We start from the raw sequence: 19,777 nt of genomic DNA on the forward strand, positions 1-19,777 counted from the left end.
CGCAAAGTGAAGGGCCATTATGATCCCGAAGTTGGTTAGATTCTTATAACAGCATCCCCCAAAGTGTTTTATTCCTCTCATACCACAGCGATGTCCCAATGGTTACATTTTATTGATTAAAGAACGCCGTGTTACTTTTTACCCACTTATAGTCACATCCACAAAACAAGTTAGTTCCTGTTATCACTTCCATTATAGCAGCTATAAATAGTCGTTCCCTCACAGTCGTACCTCTTGATGTAAACAAGAGAAAAAAAAATGAAGCTTGTTACCGAGCAACCATTAAGCGCAACAGTCTCCATCCTTCGACATTACAAAAGAATGTATTATAATAAGCACGTTAATATCATCCTGTGATTGGCCTTACAGTGGCAGCTAATCAGCATCCGGCGGCCCAAAAGCCAACGCAGGTGTGATGGTAGCAGATACACAGTGAAACACAGTCAGTCACGAGCACAGGACTGGGTTATGTCTTTTGTTTACTTTTCACAAGATATCAGTTTAGAAGCAATAAATAACCAAGTTCTACAGTGACTAGATCATCATGAATACATCCCTCAGTACGATGAGCTTATTTTACACACAGACAGATGACAAGTTAAAGAAAAAAACAAAAACAACAACAACATAAAGTGCCATAGTAAAGTCACTGCAAGCTGCCAGATCAGCTTCAATTCTACAGAATTAAATCTACAAGTCTCAATTTGCTGACCCCGAAGGTCACAGCATACAGTACATCATTTTTATTAATTCATTTGAAAGATTTACATCATTTTCATATCAAACCATTCGTGTCCTGCTGACCAAGAACATCGTCCTCCTGGAACAGACCTCGATTTGAAGTGGTTCTTCCCTGCCAGCAACATAACGGATCCAAACTCTACATCGGCGTGTTTCGTCGGACTTTCCCTTTCATTTGTCACCTCCTGTAATGGTAAAGAAGGCTCGTAGTTGCTGTCGCTGCTGACTACACTGCTTGTCCCTTTACGACATATTTAGTCTGAGGAACACACATCGGCTGTATCCAGATACAAGACGACAAAGTCATATAAAAAGATGCATTCTATGACCTCCAATAAACTTTATTAAGAGAGATCAAGTGCTGAGATTACTCCTGAAATGTTTACCGATCGCAAAAGAATTGAATAAAAATGCCTACCAGTGTGTCAGTATTGGCAATATAATAGAAAATAACGCACTCTTTTCAGACACTTTAACGTTTTGTTAAACGTACGTAAGAAAGAGAAAGCCAGTAGTGCTCACTTCCTGTGCAGTAAATTCTCTCCGATATATAAATATGAACGTAACCCTTACATGTTGCTTGAGGTGAGTGCATTAATGAACTACTCTCTATGGTAGTTATTAGTCCTCACTGTGCAAAACACTGTGAATTTGATTTGGATGCGGAGTATGGAGGCATGAATAGCAACTTTTAAGAACTTTTAAGTTCGCATCCACCAACATTAGCGTTATTCAAAATTACTGACACAACCTTTGCTCTGTATGATTTGCACATAAGGCTGAGGTGAGGTAAGAACTTAAAAAGACCCTGTTCGATTCACTGTCAAGTCTACAGTACAGTGTTTGGACAATGAAAAAGGATGTCCATCACGAGCATCCTCTTACCTGAGCAAATACAAACCAGTGTAATTCAGGGGTAGCTATACTGATACTGATACACGAGTATTTATGATTATTATTGCCCTGCCTGGGCTCATGCCGATGCAAATGTACTTTGCACCTTATATTTACAGCGCCTCTGAAGCCAAGGGAACACACAGAGCATTTAGGTAAGACAAGGGTTTAAGCTCTTCTTTAGCTTTCAGTCTTATGCTTTGCCCAGCTTTGTGTAGGCGGGATGGTTCCACGTTGTGTTAGTCCTTCAAAGCGCTTGTAGGTGTAGTTGAGGAAAACCCAGTCCTTAGACTTGAAGTCCGGCTCCGTTAGATTCGTCACTGAAACAAACAAAAAATACTGAGTGGTGTTGGTTGTTTTTACAGCAAGTTGTGTCAGTGTGCCACCTAAAAACTTGCATGAACGCATCATCCTTGTCCATATCAGCTCCCGTTCAGGGACAATAAGTAGCTAGCAATAGCAGCCGGTAGCTAAAAGTTATTACTGCATTACTAACTACACAAACAAGATGTGTTTTTCCATGACCTCATGTCTAGTTCTAAATGTAATACTAAAAAAAAAGAAAAAGTGTCCATGGTTGATCCTCACCTGGCTGTAAAATGTCTGACTCGGGAAAATCATCAAAATTGGAGGTGTCATCAATGCTCTTGATCTCAATGGAAATAGCAGCAGGTCTTTCTCTGGGTGTGGAGACAACAACATCCAGTTATATTCCAGACAGAGATCTAGCTTATACCCTCATAATATAACCTCAGGAAAAGGTTGCACGGGCTGGACGACAGTAGCGGACACTCTCGTTATCTTCGTAATATTGTAATATATCTACAAAGCTTTAATTTAAAAAAAAAAAAAAAAAGAAAGAAGACATTCTATCCATTTGTATCAGACGTTTTTGCTGATTTTCCTCTTTTTGCTCCCATATCATTCCGTTCATATCTCAATATAAATCAGATCTCAGTGGACAGTCCTATTCTGTGGAGAGTTCAGTCGTTCTAAATCCGTAATACACTGAAAATCAGCTTTGCACTAGCTGCACACTTCTTCCATGCTAAGGTAACACACTGCGCAGCGATGTCCTTTAGCTGAAAAATGACTCCAAAAGTACTGGAACAGCAAGGCCAATTCTATTGTTTTCGCTATACACATACTATATGCATTTGGGTTTGAGATCCAAAGACGAAAGAGTCGACAGATCAGAATTTCAGCTTTAATTTCCTCATAGTTACGTCTAGATGCATCCTTATATCCTGCCCTATACCGTGTATACATAAATAAATAGTGAGTGAGTGCAGCATACCTGATGTGCTCCCAGTCAACTGCCTCAAAGAAAGGGTGGCACTTTATTTCATCCACACTCAGTGCCCCAATCCTGTTCTCTGCATCTGTGCAATATCTGAAATACACACAAAATCACACACACACACACACACACACATCCTGTATTCATAAGTTTAAGAACTAAGGGCTGCATTCATTTGCATCCAACTTCAAGGGCAGATTTTTCTCTCAAAATGTCCAGTCACAGGCTCAGGCTGTTATAGCCAACGATATTTTTCAAAGGATAAACAAATTTAAAACGTTTTGAATGCTCCCCAATTTGATTGTAGCACTTAATCAACTATATTATTATCCATCAAATGGACCTCAGCTGTATCTCAATCACCCAAGTCTTGCATGGTGCTGAATGCTGGCCTGACCACTGACTAATCACGTCCAAATTCTGACCAGGCCAACGTCCAACACACACAGAAAAAAAAAAAAAAAATCAATATCAGTGCACTAGGGTGCCAGGAGTGGTACAACAGGCTGAGAAAGACTCTCAGCTTCACTAAAAGAAAGCACAAGGACTGGAGTGAATATCTGAAATCCAGGCACTCCTACATGATAAGCACAGAGTCCATCTCTCCCACCCGTAATCCCCCATTTTCTTCTTGCAGTGGAAAGCTACCCATGTTGAGACCAAATGGCTGTCAATCAACACAGACCTTGGAAAGATTGATGGGCACAGCTGAAGTGGAAGTGATTATCCAGGCTATAAAGTAAAGTAGAGAGCAGCTAGAGGCTGAGGGCTGGCTACCACTGATCACAACAGCACAATCTACCAGGTGCTTACTTGGAAAGCTTCTGCAGAACATCACACGGATGTGCAAGGATGAAGGCTAACTCATCCAAATCAAGATGCTTCTCCATTGTCAAAGAGAAGCTGACCCAAAGGATTTTTAAAATGAAGGTTGCCAATATCAAAAGTATTCGAGAAACCCATCAAAAACCCTGGAAGGCAATAGGAGGCACATCTCAAAGTTGGTAACTTGGTTCAGAAGCAATGGCAGGACATGGTCAGAGGCCTGGAAATCATCAATAAATCCATGCTTCCTGGCAAGCTGAAGCTCTGGTGCCTACAACGTGGCCTGATACCCCACCTGATGTAGCCACTAAACATCTATGACATCCCCCTCACAATGGTTGAGAAGATGGCGAGAATGATCAGCTCCAAAGTGAGGAAATGGAAGGAGGTCCACAGTGTCTGAGCAGCACAGGCCTAAAAGGACAAGGAGCACTCGAGTCTAGCAGAGGAGTTCAAATGCCCAAATTTCCCAGGCTGGAGATGACCCACTCATCATCGTGGGATGCAGCAATAAGGACAACCATTCTTGGGAACAGTAAGAAAGCAGGACATAGAAAGAAGCGGTAAAAAAGGTTAGATAAGCCATCCAGCGTGATGACATCATTGACTATGACCCTTACGGAAGGAGGCAACCTTATCTGAATGGCAGAAGCTGGTTGTCTTGGAAGCTGACTCACAGCAACAGGACTGGAGAGTGTCTGTCTGTCCAGTAGAGGTTGGGTGTCAAGGCTTTACAGTAACATCCGTGACTAGGCTGCTGAGGGACGTGGGGATTCATGGTCAAGCCCAGCGCCAGACCGTCAAAGAAACATCAGTGGCTGCAATGTGCTGCGGGCAAAGTCCCGAGCTGGACCACAACGTGATCTATCTAGCCCCTATCGTAGCTTTCCAAACTGCAGCAAGTCTGGGAATAGATCTTATAAAGATCTTACGAAGGATTATAACATCCAGTACCATGTGTATTAAATACGAAGAGAAGAACAAGTCAGACGCAGAATGTACAGGCTCGGAGAGAGAAGAAGTGGAGAAGAGAGAGGCTGGAGTGATGAGACACAAAATGGAAAGAGATGAAGAGACAAAGAGTGAGTGTGATGGTGAGGATGTATACTGATGCATCTTGTGCTTAAACAGCTAAATCAGTCTTCATGGAAAATTGTTCAGTGGGTTAATGATATTCTGAACATTATTACTGCACCCAGTTAAGAGCGGAAATCGAACATCTTCCAGTTATGCATAAATGATTCTAAATGATAATAAGCATAAATAATTATGCTATAATAATTATGCTCTAACATCCACCAGCTCCGTGATGTGGTCAAGGAGGAGTGGAAGAGGACTCCAGTGGAACCTGTGAAGCTCTGGTGAACTCCATGCCCAAGAGTGTTAAGGCAGTGCTGGAAAATAATGGTGGCCACACAAAATATTGACACTTTGGTCCCAATTTGGACATTTTCACTTAGGGGTGTACTCACTTTTGTTGCCAGCGGTTTAGACATTAATGGCTGTGTGTTGAGTTATTTTGAGGGGACAGCACATTTACACTGTTACACAAGCTGTACACTCACTACTTTACATTGTAGCAAAGTGTCATTTCTTCAGTGTTGTCACATGAAAAGATATAATCAAATATTTACAAAAATGTGAGGGGTGTACTCACTTTTGTGAGACAATATATATATATATGGATATGCCAATAATGTGTCTAACCTGAGGACCAGGTCTTTAGCTTTCTCTGAAATAGGAACCTCAGGGGGGAAGATCAGAGTTTCTCGCCAGTTCATGACTTTCCTGTATGTTTCCTGTGGTGTCTCAGAACAGAAGGGTGGGTATCCTAGCACAGAAAGACAGAGCACAACACATTTTAATGCCGATAGCATCAACACTTTTTTTTTTTATATATATATACAGCCAAACTGAAAGGGCAGAGACCCGACTTGACGTGAAAGAGTACTAAGAAACAGGTACACATACCGTGGTGCTTGGAACGTTTGTGAACCCTTTAAAATTTAATATATTTCTGCATAAATATGATCTAAAACATCATTTCACACAAGTCCTAAAAGTAGAACCCAATTAAACAAATGACACAAAAGTATTATACTCGGTCATTTATTTATTGAGGAAAATGATCCAATATTACAGATCTGTGACTGGCAAAAGTATGTGCACCTCTAGGATTAGCAGTTGATTTGAGTCAGGTGTTTTCAATGACGATCAGTCGTGAGCCCTGTTTTATTTAAAGTATAAAACATGCAAGGTCAACATAAAGGTCATGCAGCAAGACAACGATCCTAAACACACGAGTCGTTCTACCAAAGAACGTTTAAAGAAGAATAAAGGTAATGTTTTGGAATGTCCTAGTCACAGTTCTGACCTTAATCCAGTAGAAATGTTGTGGAAGAACCTGAAGCATGCAGTTCATGTGAGGAAACCCACCAACATCCCAGAGTTGAAGCTGTTCTGTACTGAGGAACGGGATAAAACTCCTCCGAGCCGATGTGCAGGACTGATCAACACGTACCCCAAACGTTTATCTGCAGTTATTACTGCACAAGGGGCTCACACCACATACTGAAAGCAGAGGTGCACATACTTTTGTCTCATTTGTTTAAATGGGTTCTGTTTGTCTACTTTTAGGAAAATCTGATGAGCTTTAGGTCATATTTATGCAAAGTTTATTCACAAACTGTCAAGCACCACTATATATCCAGAATATAAAAACAAAAACAAACTATAATCAGTTAATTCACTTTATTAAAGAGCATGTAACCTAAACAATCACTCCTTAGCAGGAGCAATACATGAAGCAAACCAATGAGGATACAGTATGGTTGCAAGAGTTTGGACAGGGTTAAGTTTCAAATGGAATTAATCCGAAAGTAAACTCACGCCCAGTAAATGGCTATCAGGTTAAAGGTATGAAGATATTCCCAGGCAGAGTAGCACATGGGATTACTCGCCATGATAACTAATGACTTTACACAAGCTTCCTTTCCACATTTGAGGCAGTAGATATATAAGATTGTTCCATGAACAGCATGGGTGCTGAAGTTTGCCTGGATTTGTTCATTTGCAATAAATACAACTGTGATACAGTCTTCTTTCCTTCCATCCTTCTCACCGAGTTCCTACTGGATTGGTGCTGGTTCCTAATGACAGAGAACCCTGGCGGTTATCTGGTACTCATAGAACCACAGTTACACACGTATCGAGCAATCTATCTCACCCCTGCTAACTGCCACCTTAGGACTGCACAGGTGTTCTGTGCACCCTGCACTCATGCCACTGGGTCAGGTGATGCCCAGGGAGCAGCAGTGCTAGATGTTCCTTGTAGAGTCACACGCAAGTTACGGTGGATGCCAGAACTTCCAACAACCAGTGGGTCAGTTTCTGTTTAGACTAGGGAAGCTCCTCTTGTCTTTTCTCCATCACAAAACAGTCCATCTGCTATTCCAAATAGTACTGCAGAATGCGTACTGGTCACAACGAGGGGCGCTCTGCAGGTTCTGAATGCTGTGAGGTCAGTCACTTGGTTAACAAAACTGGTTTTATGACCCTGGACAGAAACGCTGGGTTCAAACACAAGGCCGCTCCAGAATCATCCGCCTGCCAGCATATGCAACACCAATTTGTTGCCAATGCATCTGTAACCCACTTTTTTCCTGAGGTGATCACTCGTAAAAGAGAGACCCATTTCAGTTGGCATCCTGCACTGGGTGAGATCCCACACCGGGTACTGTACTCTGAGGGGACTGTACTCTGGTACTGTACTCTGTGGGGACTGTACTCTGTGGGGACTGTACTCTGTGGGGACTGTACTCTGTGGGGACTGTACTTGGGTACCGTACTCTGTGGGGACTGTACTCTGTGGGGACTGTACTCTGTGGGGACTGTACTCTGTGGGGACTGTACTTGGGGACTGTACTCTGTGGGGACTGTACTCTGTGGGGACTGTACTCTGTGGGGACTGTACTCGGGGACTGTACTCGGGGACTGTACTCTGTGGGGACTGTACTCGGGGACTGTACTCGGGGACTGTACTCTGTGGGGACTGTACTCGGGTACCGTACTCTGTGGGGACTGTACTCGGGTACCGTACTCTGTGGGGACTGTACTCGGGTACCGTACTCTGTGGGGACTGTACTCGGGTACCGTACTCTGTGGGGACTGTACTCTGTGGGGACTGTACTCGGGTACCGTACTCTGTGGGGACTGTACTCTGTGGGGACTGTACTCTGTGGGGACTGTACTCGGGTACTGTACTCGGGTACTGTACTCTGTGGGGACTGTACTCTGTGGGGACTGTACTCTGTGGGGACTGTACTCGGGTACTGTACTCTGTGGGGACTGTACTCGGGTACTGTACTCTGTGGGGACTGTACTCGGGTACTGTACTCTGTGGGGACTGTACTCTGTGGGGACTGTACTCGGGTACTGTACTCTGTGGGGACTGTACTCTGTGGGGACTGTACTCTGTGGGGACTGTACTCGGGTACTGTACTCTGTGGGGACTGTACTCGGGTACTGTACTCGGGTACTGTACTCTGTGGGGACTGTACTCGGGTACTGTACTCTGTGGGTACTGTACTCTGTGGGTACTGTACTCGGGGACTGTACTCTGCGGGGACTGTACTCTGTGGGGACCGTACTCTGTGGGGACCGTACTCGGGTACCGTACTCTGCGGGGACTGTACTCTGTGGGGACTGTACTCTGTGGGGACTGTACTCTGTGGGGACTGTACTCGGGTACCGTACTCTGTGGGGACTGTACTCGGGTACCGTACTCTGTGGGGACTGTACTCGGGTACTGTACTCTGTGGGGACTGTACTCTGTGGGGACTGTACTCTGTGGGGACTGTACTCGGGTACCGTACTCTGCGGGGACTGTACTCTATGGGGACTGTACTCGGGTACTGTACTCTGTGGGGACTGTACTCTGTGGGGACTGTACTTGGGTACTGTACTCTGTGGGGACTGTACTCGGGTACTGTACTCTGTGGGGACTGTACTCTGTGGGGACCGTACTCTGTGGGGACTGTACTCGGGTACCGTACTCTGTGGGGACTGTACTCGGGTACCGTACTCTGTGGGGACTGTACTCTGTGGGGACTGTACTCGGGTACCGTACTCTGTGGGGACTGTACTCGGGTACCGTACTCTGTGGGGACTGTACTCGGGTACCGTACTCTGTGGGGACTGTACTCGGGTACCGTACTCTGCGGGGACTGTACTCGGGTACTGTACTCTGCGGGGACTGTACTCTATGGGGACTGTACTCTGCGGGGACTGTACTCTGCGGGGACTGTACTCTGCGGGTGTGTAATGTGAGCAGAATCAGCAGTAAAGGTGGGATGTATACAGTAGACAGTGAGGCTAGGTATAAAAGTCCCACAGCTCTGCCTACAGGAGCACGGCCTGAGGAGCCAATTCTCGCATTTTTAACACTTTCTTGTTTATAGAACCTTTAAATATGGCAAAGAGAAAAACCCTTACAATATTGAGGAAGTGAATGAGTACCAAGAATACACTCTGAGGGGTCCACCGTAGACTCTTGAATCGATTGACTGAAATTTCAACTGCACAAAATTCTTTTGCGTGCTCTTTCGCAGTGATGGAAACCTTTCAGCTGTACTCGCGTTCGACGCACGGGAATCGAAGAGCGCTTTGGCTGAATGCGCGTCGTGATGACGTCACATGATCTCGGCCCAAATCTGCGGTAATCTTTAAAAAATCGTCAGCTCCTCCGACTATCGCGGAGTTTCCTCGATTTTGCATTCATTTCTGCGACCGCAAAATCTTGGAGGGACTGAAGAGGATTTAAGAAATGCGAGACAAAGTCTTATAGATGAAGCGTGAATAAGCAAGGCCGTCAAATCACCTTACACACAGCAACGTGAGCAGCTCGATTTGCAGTAATCTGGCAGACGCACATTCGCCTTTCATGCTGCTTCGCTCCCGAGTGAGTAATACGATAACTACACAGGCATACCTATTAACATCTCGTACATGATGACTCCCAAAGACCACCAGTCACACAGCTTATTGTATCCCGTCTGCATAAAGACCTCAGGGGCGATGTAGTCGGGGGTGCCAACGGTTGAGTATGCCTGTGCACATAAACAGGACTGAATTAAATTAGTGTAGTATATGGATGACATTGTCCGACACTGGCACGCACCCACACACACTCTTACCAGCTGTCGTCTGTTTTTCTTCCATGTTTCAGCCTTCCTTTTTGAGTTCATATTCTGAAAAGCTGATCAATACATACAAGTACACAAACAGAGGTAAACATTTCATCCAAGTATTTGGTAGATTATTATGATCTTTATAGAGCACTGAACTGTCTAAATACTTTCAAGTCTGCCTTCTATTCCTTTAGACCAGTATATTTCCACGTCTCGGTACGTGCAGATAGATGTAGAGGTGGATGAAGCTGAAACCACTCCATACATGCAAGATTTCAGACTAGCTTTGGGCATTTCAATGCAGTTGGTAAACAGGGATGAGTTGCACATGATCAGTCTTTTTTTTCTTTTTTCGTAAAGAATTTAAATAACATTAAGGAAAACAAGGTGATACTTACAGAAGTCACTTGGAGGGTTATGTGTAAGGTTTCTATAAAACTCGGTGCGATGAGCCTTCTTCAAGCCTGTGCACAGGCCAAAGTCCGACAGCTTGACATGGCCCTAGGATTCAGCAGTATACAGTAGCTTAGGAGTACGATTCAACAGGATTCAACCAGAAACAAAGAAAAAGAAAACGCAACGTAGCAGCGCCGACGCCATTGTAATAGTATTCCGCTTGCAGGAAGCCGTATATATATATATACGTGGAGGTGTGTCTTACCCGTAAGTCAAGCAGTAGGTTGTCTGGTTTGATATCCCGGTGAATGAAGCCCAGTTGGTGAATGGAGTCAATAGCCAGGACTGTCTCGGCTATATAAAACTGAGTGACCTCCTCTGAAAGAGTGTCTTTTTTCATAAGCAGCGTCATCATGTCTCCTGAGCGCACATACACAAATAAATCAAAAGTACCGCTGGAACAAAGTCATATAAAGTTTGGGAACATTTAAGCAGGCATGCAAATTTAATCAAATAAACAAGTCTGTTGGAGCCTTTGTAGGAAACCGGTTACGTGCTTTCAATAAGTATCATGACGTGACATTCTGTTAAATAAAGTCCAAGCGATACCGTCATTTTCTGATCTTACCTCCTGGCAGAAACTCCATGATGAGATAAAGGTTCCTTTTGTCCTGGAAACTATAGAACATTTTTACTACCCATGCTCCATCTGCCTCCACAAGGATATCCCTCTCAGCCCTGATATGCGCTACCTACACGGGAAAAAATGACAGAGGTGAATCTAAATGCTAACTGAGCCAGGGACAAGGTTTTAGGTGAAATGCTACATTGATGATTTGCGCGCAGTGTAGAATTTAAATTTTGTGGCAAAAAATTATTTAAAAAAATAATAATAAAATACACCTGTTCCTTCTCTAGCATGTCTGCTTTTCGCAGGATCTTCATAGCATAGATGTGACCGGTGTCAATTTTCTGCACCAGACGCACCTGAGGACAAATTAAAGCGATCAATATTAACCGACACCGCCTGAAAGCCTGAAAGGGAAATGCAGAATATTTTGACTTCCTTGATATGAAATAAAAAAGGTTCGCCAAAAATGGTCGAAAACAACACTCGGTCAAAAATGTCAAAAACTAAACGTCCAATCTAACGGTGTTAATGGTGATGATGATTAGAACGTGATTAAAATGGTGTTTCTTGTCTGTAGCGGTCAATACTCGGGTGCGTTCATACTCTTTGAATAGCAGGGGAATAGCAGAGGAAATCTCAGCCATGGGGACATAAACAACCAATTTGTACAAGGATTATATTACAAATGTATGGACTGTCATGGATTTAACTTCAATACCAATTGTAGCATCATCATTCATGCACTTATCTAAATCAGCCAATCATGGGGCAGCAACGTGAAACAAAATCCTGCAGCTACAGGGGCGAGCAGCTTCGGGTAACGTTCACATCAAATGTGATCCCAGTGACCGTGGCATGGATGTTGGTGCCAGATGGACTGGTTTGAGTATTTCTAGAACTGCTGAGCTCCTGGGATTTTCACACACACAACAGTCTCTAGAGTTTACACAGAATGGTGCGAAAAACAAACAAAAAACATCCAGTGAGCAGCGGTTCTGTGATCAGAAACATCGTGTCGATGAGAACGGAGACTGGTTGGAGCTGACAGAAAGGCTAAAGTAACTCGGATAACCACTCTGTACAACTATGGTGAGCAGAAAAGCATCTCAGAATACACGTCGAACCTTGATGTTCAACAGCTGAAGACCACATCAGGTTCCTCTTCTGTCAGCCAGGAACAGGAAGCTGAGGCTGCAGTGAGCACAGGTTCACCAAACCTGGACAGGTGAAGACTGGAGAAACGTAGCCTGGTCTATTGAATCTGGATTTTTGCTGAGGCACACAGATGGTGGAGTGAGAACTTGGCGCCAACAGCATGAATCCATGGACCCAACCTGCCTTGTGTCACCAGTCCAGGCTGGTGGAGGTGGTGTAATGGTGTGGGGAATGTTTCTTGGCATGCTTTGGGCTTGTTAATACCAATCAATCATGGCTTGAGTGCCACAGCCTATTTGAGCATTGTTGCTGATCATGTGCATCCCTTCATGGCCACAATGTACCATCTTCTAATGGCTACTTCCAGCGTGATAATGCACCATGTCACAAAGCAAAAGTCGTCTCAAACTGGTTTCATCAACATGACAATGAGTTCAGTGTTCTTCAGAGACCTTCCCAGTCACGGCATCTGAATCCAGTAGAACACCTTTGGGATGTGGGAGAACGGGAGATTCGCAGCAAAGTCCTCCTGAAAAACCTGTAGGAATTGCCTGATGCGATCATCTCACCATGGGCCAGAATCTCAAAGGAATGTTTCCGACACCTTGTGGAAAGACAAAACTTCTATAAAGAAGCATTTTACGTGTAGTGTTAAAAAGACTTGGCTAACATGTAGGGCTGAAACATTTATCACAACGGTAATATAACAATTATGTCCCCTTGTGTGTCCGAGTATCTCTGCGCACGTGTTGAACTGTTCTGAAATAAGAGCACATTGTTCGAGAGGTCAGTAACCCTACCAACCTCTCCAAAAGCTCCCCTTCCAATGACTTTGAGTGACTCGAAGTCACCAAGCCCCAGTCGAGTTCGCTTTAACCTCAGGAACTCGGTCTCCTTACGCGCATGCTGGGAGCGCCTCGTGATCTTCTGCAGTATGAACACAGAGACATCCCAGCAGAAATTTCATATCATGATGAAGTAACATTGTACATGCACGTTGTATATCGTTCAACAAAAATAACATCTAGGGGGAAAAAAAAAAGGTGTTAATATACTGCACTGAAACATTTCACCTCTTCATCGGGTAAGCCTTCCTCATCCATCACCTTCTCCAGTTTCTTCTGCCTGAAAACGAAGTTAATTCGCTGTTACACCTTCAGTAAACGTTAGTATGCAAACGGCATAATTTGGTGCTTATTTTTTCCTTTTTTGACATCATTTAGCACCAAACGTTTGATCCTCTTTGAAACGGTGCCTATTAATGAAGCTGCTATACTTGAACAAAACCGCAAGATAAATGAGCTTTTTCAATCATTCATTCAACAGAATTATTAGTAGAGGTTATATCCTTCTGTGGAAAAAGTAAGTACACCCTTGGCCTCAGAAGTTAGTATTGCCCCCTTTAGCAAAAATAACTTCTCATAGGTGTTTTGCATCATTGTGCACCAGGCTTGCTGGAATTTTTGACCACTCTTCCATGCACTATTCCTTCATTTGCAAGATGTTTGAGGGTTTTCGGCCATGTTCTGCCCATTTCATATCCCCCTACAACATTTCACCGGGCTTTGACTCGGCCGTTCCATAACCCTCCATTTCTTCTTTTTGAGTCATTCCTTGGTGGATTTGCTCGTGTGTTTAGGATCATTATCCTGTTGAAAGGTCCACTTTCGGTTCAACTTCAACTTTCGGACAGATGGCCTCACATTATCTTCAAGCACTCTTTGATATGATGCAGAATTCAGAGTTGAACGCAAGTTGTCCAGACCCTGAGGCAGTGAAGTAACCCCAAACCATAACATTTCCACCACCGTGCTTCACAGTTGGTGTGAGGTGCTTCTCCTGAAAATCTGTATGCTGTTACTGTGGCCAAATAGCTATATCTTTGATTCGTCTGTCCAGAGCAAATTATTCCAAATGGTCTGGTCTTTGCCTATATGCTCATCGGCAAACTGTAATCTTGCAAAAGCTTTTTCCTGGCACGCCTCCCATGCAGGTTCTGATCACTGGCACCCAATCTTCAACACCCGATTCTAATTTTACGGATTTGAAGGTGTGATAAATGTAGGGGTGTACTTACTTTTTCCATGTGACCGATCTGTTTTGTTTTTTTTTTCGTGCTAATTTAAATTGTGAAAATTACTACAAAATTGTATGTCCTTTGATAGAGTGCATCACCTTTATTAATAGGCACGGTTTCAAAGAGGATCAAATGTTCACTTGTCCAAATACGTCTAAATAAACTAACAATTTCCATGGGGTGCACTTATTTTTTCACATGCCTGTCTACTGTAAAGGCTTTAGATGCTCGTGGTTCGGTCTAAACCCAAAGTTCAGGCATGCTTCATTACCGTAATTTATTGAAATAAAGATTTTTCACTAATTTTGCAGAAGTCATGTTTTCCTCCCAGTACTTTCATTAAACACATACTGTATACTTAGACTGTAGATTTCAATAGTCAGTAGACAAAACCCTTTGTGCAGCATGAATAAAACAGACCTATAAAAACAAATGTGGAATATAAAGCTTTACTTGAATAAGACCACTGCTGAATCACTGCATATCTGTTGCTGGGGGAAAGACGTATTGATTATTATGGGTGCTGATTTGCTGCTGTTTTCCCCAAAAAAGATTTGGCAACCCTGCTAGTTAAACTATCTGATCCTAAGTGTTCACTGGAGATGCAATTGAGACATGAAAATGCCAGGTCTAAACAGTTGAATGTCCTTGCTGTCCATTTATGACGGCATCGCCCCAGACAGACGTTAATACCGAGTCTAAATTAGGACTGATTGCTAACATGAAAATTCTGGTAGGCATAAAGAAAGAAATATTGTGAATTTTACCAAAAAGCCTTCAGCATGTGGTTTTGGATGGGACTTAGTTGTGCTTTTCGTTGTTGTTGGTTTATTTTTCAACGCTAATACGACATGACGGCTCTGAGGAGCCGAGAGAACAGCCAACCAAGGTCAGAAACGCACACCACGACAAATACAGACCACAAAACTGTATTTTAAAATGCACACACGCACAATGCTGGAGGCTACGAACGACCCCAAACAGCTCCAGCTGACAGCTCATCCAAGAAAGGATAAACAGACAAAGAAAGAGACAAATCATTTAAGCTGCTTTGTTCTCCCAAATAAATGGTTTTTTCCACTGTTCCCACAGATTTGGCTCACAACAAGTTGCCTGAACCATAGGAATGGGATCCCGACCCGCAGAGTGCTGATTACATCAAGCCCACATAGAGAACGCTAACTCGTACTTAAAGCCACAGGCTGTAGAGTGGAGCAGGGTTTACTGCTTAGTGTAAAACATGTCCCTGTGCACAAAGCGAGCTCCATGAAGACATGGTGGAAGAAGGTGAAAGAACTCGAGTGTGGGGATTTGTGTTCATTCAGCTACAAGAGCATTAGTGATGTTGGTATGTCGAGGAGGCTTCAGTTCCAGTTCATCCAAAGGTGTTCAGTGGGGCTGAGGTCAGGGCTCTGTGTAGGACACTCGAGTTCCTCCACCTTCTTCCAAACCCTAACACACCACGTCTTCATGGAGCTCGCTTTGTGCACAGGGTCACTGTCATGCTGGAACAGGTTTGAGCCTCTTAGTTCTAGTGAAAGGAAAGTGTAATGCTACAGCGTACAAACACATTCTATACAATTGTGTGCTTCAGACGTTGTGGGAACAGTTTGTGGAAGAAGCACATGTGGGTGTGATGGTCAGGGGTGCACATACTTTTGGCAACATAGTGTATATGTAATCCCTCTCTGGGTTCGAAATAGATGCACTCACAATACACTCAGTTGTACGTTTCCTTGAAGAACCTTTAAGAGTTCCCTCAGAGGAACAACCACAGAATCTTATAAGGCTTCCGGACTGAACCTGTTCTTTAGGTTTATAAAAATAATAAAAAATGACTGGGGCTTTAAATGTAGACAGTTAGTAGGGCTGCGTGATTAATGGAATATCGATCGCGATTACGATTTTGACTGCCCACGATTACATGAACATGATCGACTGCGATACTGAAGTTTAAAGTTCGTCCTCCGCTCATAGAAAACTCCGCTGCAAATCAAGCGCTTCCTAAACTTACAGCCAGTCACCATAGAGCGGCGGAGGGATGACGTCATTTTGTAACGCCAAAACCCGGAAACGAGTTAGCGTTTTAGTGCTCGAGCTGCCAGCTTCGCTTCGTGCTCCAGCGCTTGCGTGAGGGGAAACCGTGACACTAACATGTTGCTAAATGACACTACAGAGGTTTCCGGGGACATTAAACGTCATCACGTCAAACAGGAAAAGTCTGTGCAGATAAACTGGTTCAGGTTTGCTGTGCACAATTCCCAAAACGAAACGTGGATCCACAGAGTAAATCCGTATTATGGAAAATGTTTTAAATAAAGTTTGGAGAAGTTGTGGGAAGCTCGGTGATGGTGACGTTGAAGTCGAGCGACCGTGGTGTAGATCGTTTATAGCGTACGGTTAGCTGTTTATTTCTGGAGATTGTATTTAGGCTTCAAACTTCAGAAAAGTCGTGTTGATTTGTGTAAATGATCTTATATTTGATGCGTATTTTCATTTGGTTGATGGTATTTTTATTTTTACTCATCCTATATTTTGGGTACAACTGTATTTATATTTTGCTTCTACGAGATGGTGCACTTTAAGGACCAGTCGTATTTGATGTAAAGATTTGTACATGAGCAGGAATGTAGCACAACACGGAGGTGAAAGCAGAGGTCTGTTTATTTAAATGTGAAAGGGCAGTAAAAATATGTTGTCCCTAAAATCAACGAATAATCGTGATAAATAATCGAGATCTCAATATTGATCAAAATAATCGTGATGATAGTTTTGGCCATAATCGTGCAGCCTTAACAGAATAAATACCTACCTCATCTCCCTCTCCTCATGCTGGGTAAGGAGGGTGCTGTAGAAGTTCTCCAGTGTGAGTTTGGCCACAGTCACTCTCTCTCTCGTGTGGTTACTCATCGGGAGCGGTGCTGCCATGCCTCCTGTCATGGCCAAGCTATTCTGTAGAGGCGAGAGACAGCAGTTACATTTTTCAGTCCACTACAGTGCTTACAATGAAGGACCAATCATCTGAGGTGTGGATCTGTTTATGACAAATCATTATACATCTGCTCTTTCATGCAACTGTCCAATCAACCTTCCCTACTGTAGTGCAGCTGCTTATTTATTTATGTTAGTTTGCTCATTGTTTGTGTATTTATGGTTTATACTACACAATATATACAGGTAGTATATTTTAGGTGTAAATGGTCGTGTCAGAATGAAACTATAGGCAGAATAATTTGATCAGAAGATGCATCCAGAGAGGGAAGATCATGAGTTATGACACCAGCTTAAACACGGAAACAAAAGAGGAATCTGCTGATTACATGGCAGCGTGTGGAGATAATCATGGCCACAGGGGGCGCTGTCTCAACACTGAAGGTAGTAGACGTTACCAAAAAAAAAAAAAAAAAAAAAAACAATAACAACGACGACGACGTTATACCGATTAGCAAAAGAAGTCAGTGCGACATCGCAGAGGTTTGCGCGCGCACCCAACACACACATGCATGCACGCAATCGCGCGCACACACACACACATATGCATGCATGCACGCACGCACGCATGTATGCATGCAATCACACACACATGCATGCATGCAATCACGCACCTAAGTCCTAACTAACACACACACACACACACACCCTCGGGAAGCCTGCTCCATCACACATTAGACCCGGGTGGGTTATTATGAAGCGCGCGCTTACCTCACTGTCCTCCTGTAGATTAGACAGTTTGCTGGCAACCAGCAGAAAATGTTTAGACAAGAAGCACAGCCGATTCCCTGACCACCTCCGTGCTGGGGCCTTCACCCAAACTGAGCACAGGAGATGTGCTGAATGTTCGGCGTAAAGCCGTGCTGTAATCTCACAACACACACAAACACACACAAACACACACACGTCCTCAGATCTGCACAATGGTGCGCGGATTACTGCTCTTCTTCTTCTTCTTCCTCCTCCTCTTCTTCCTCCACTTCATGCCGGATCAGTCCGAGGAGCCTCTCACTGCCACCTACTGTAAAGCCCTTCACATTTCCGGCTGATGGCCTCGGGTTACCTAGACGCAAATCGGGCGGGAGACGCGGATCAGGTGGCGATGCTGCTGCCAGATCTGTAGCACGCGTGCTACATGATTATAATGTACACAAGCAAACCCTACAACACCAGCTTATAACTTCTAAAGCGTAACAATAAAAGGCTAAATGTTTATGGCTTGAAATGACAGCACAGTAGACGAAGAACACATGCTTTTTCCAGACGGCAGGAGGGTGAGGGGTGTGTGTGAGGGGTGTGTGGGGTCATCCACAATGCTGGTGGCTTTGCAGATGCAGCGTGTGGTGTAAATGTCTGTGGGGGAGAGAGACCCCTGTGATCTTCTCAGCTGTCTTCTCTATCCGCTGCAGGGTCTTGCGATCCGATGAGGTGCAATTTCTGAACCAGGCAGTGATGCAGCTGCTCAGGATGCTCTCAGTAGTTCCTCTGGAGAATGTGGTGAGGATGGGAGGTGGGAGATGGGCTTTCTTCAGCCTTCGCAGAAAGTAGAGATGCTGCTGGGCCTTCTTGGTTATGGAGCTGGTGTTGAGGGACCAGATGAGGTTTTCAGACAGGTGAAAAATGGTGCACTTATATAGCTCTTTTTATCCAAAGCACTTTACACTGCGTCTCATTCACCCATTCACACACCAACGGTAGCAGAGCTGCCATGCAAGGCGCTAACTTGCCATCGGGAGCAACTTGGGGTTCAGTGTCTTGCCCAAGGACACTTCGGCATGTGGAGTCATTCCATTTCAAATCCAGGTTATGGGTTTTGTACATCCTGATACTGAGTTTTGCCCATTCTTCTTGGCAAACATTACTCTGGCTCTGTCAGATTGAAGCTCTTTACACAGATTACAATCTAAAGATCTGAAGATTACATAATATAAATAAACCGTTATGTCTAATGCAATATGGCTCTTAAAAAGATTTTTTAATATATCATATTTGTCAATTATAAAATATAGGAGAGACTGATCCCAGATAGCAAAATTTGTCTGGTCCACTTGTGGGCCGCATACTTGTTTCGTTCTGGCCCAGTATACGCCTGGATCCCCGACCCAAAACTGGCCCACGCACTGAAAACCAACACATACGATTTCCTCCGGCCCACATCTGGCCCAGACACTATAAAGTGACTTATATTGTTTTACGTGGCCCGGGTCTGGCCCAGACACTGTAAGACAGATCTGGCCGAGAATCGGCTTGGTCCCCGGGCCAGATGTGGCCCAGAGACTGATAAATGTACTTCATTTTAGCAGAGAAACACAAATTCAACCATTTAATAAGATTAAGGGCTTTAATTAAACATTAAAAAATACACTACAACACGAACATTTATTAACAACACACTTTTAAATACAACAAAATAACAAGTAAATATATTTACAGTATATTTAATGACAAAAAAAAATTCTCTCTCTCACACACACACACACACAAATAAATTCAACCACTTAAAAACATCAAGGATTTTACAAACAATTATTAAATACAATATGAATATAATATTATGCATTTATAACTACATACAAGTA

The 19,777-nt window shown here is 43.6% G+C and overlaps 1 protein-coding gene across 5 annotated transcripts; it reads right to left on the reverse strand.

The window, feature by feature from the left end:
* Nucleotides 1-461: 461 nt before the first annotated feature.
* stk38l (serine/threonine kinase 38 like) lies at nt 462-18,232 on the reverse strand. Of its 5 annotated transcripts, none has more exons than XM_053650725.1 (15): nt 17,910-18,229; nt 17,020-17,159; nt 13,204-13,255; nt 12,935-13,057; nt 11,248-11,331; nt 10,973-11,096; nt 10,610-10,764; nt 10,347-10,449; nt 10,116-10,232; nt 9,955-10,016; nt 9,750-9,885; nt 5,468-5,591; nt 2,933-3,028; nt 2,224-2,315; nt 462-1,955 (listed from the first exon to the last, which is right to left on the reverse strand). In XM_053650725.1, the coding sequence occupies exons 2-15, from the start codon at nt 17,145-17,147 to the stop codon at nt 1,816-1,818; spliced, it is 1,536 nt and encodes a 511-aa protein (XP_053506700.1). In that variant the 5' UTR covers nt 17,148-17,159; nt 17,910-18,229; the 3' UTR covers nt 462-1,815. The 5 variants fall into 5 exon arrangements, 4 of the variants coding, with proteins under 4 accessions (XP_053506700.1, XP_053506701.1, XP_053506702.1 ...); XM_053650726.1 differs by having other exon boundaries at nt 9,750-9,867; nt 17,910-18,228; XM_053650727.1 differs by lacking the exon at nt 10,116-10,232 and having other exon boundaries at nt 17,910-18,228.
* Between the last annotated feature and the right edge of the window lie 1,545 nt (nt 18,233-19,777).

Source organism: Ictalurus furcatus, chromosome 19 (assembly GCF_023375685.1).
Source record: "Ictalurus furcatus strain D&B chromosome 19, Billie_1.0, whole genome shotgun sequence".
Lineage (NCBI taxonomy): Eukaryota > Metazoa > Chordata > Actinopteri > Siluriformes > Ictaluridae > Ictalurus > Ictalurus furcatus.

Excerpts from the sequence above, each read along its gene's own strand:
- stk38l (XM_053650725.1), bottom strand. The coding sequence starts at position 17,147 with ATGACAGGAGGCATGGCAGCACCGCTCCCGATGAGTAACCACACGAGA. Across the intron at positions 10,765-10,972 it reads CATGGAGTTTCTGCCAGGAG|GAGACATGATGACGCTGCTT; the intron begins GTAAGATCAGAA and ends ATGTGCGCTCAG. Across the intron at positions 2,316-2,932 it reads GTTGACTGGGAGCACATCAG|AGAAAGACCTGCTGCTATTT; the intron begins GTATGCTGCACT and ends CTCCACACCCAG.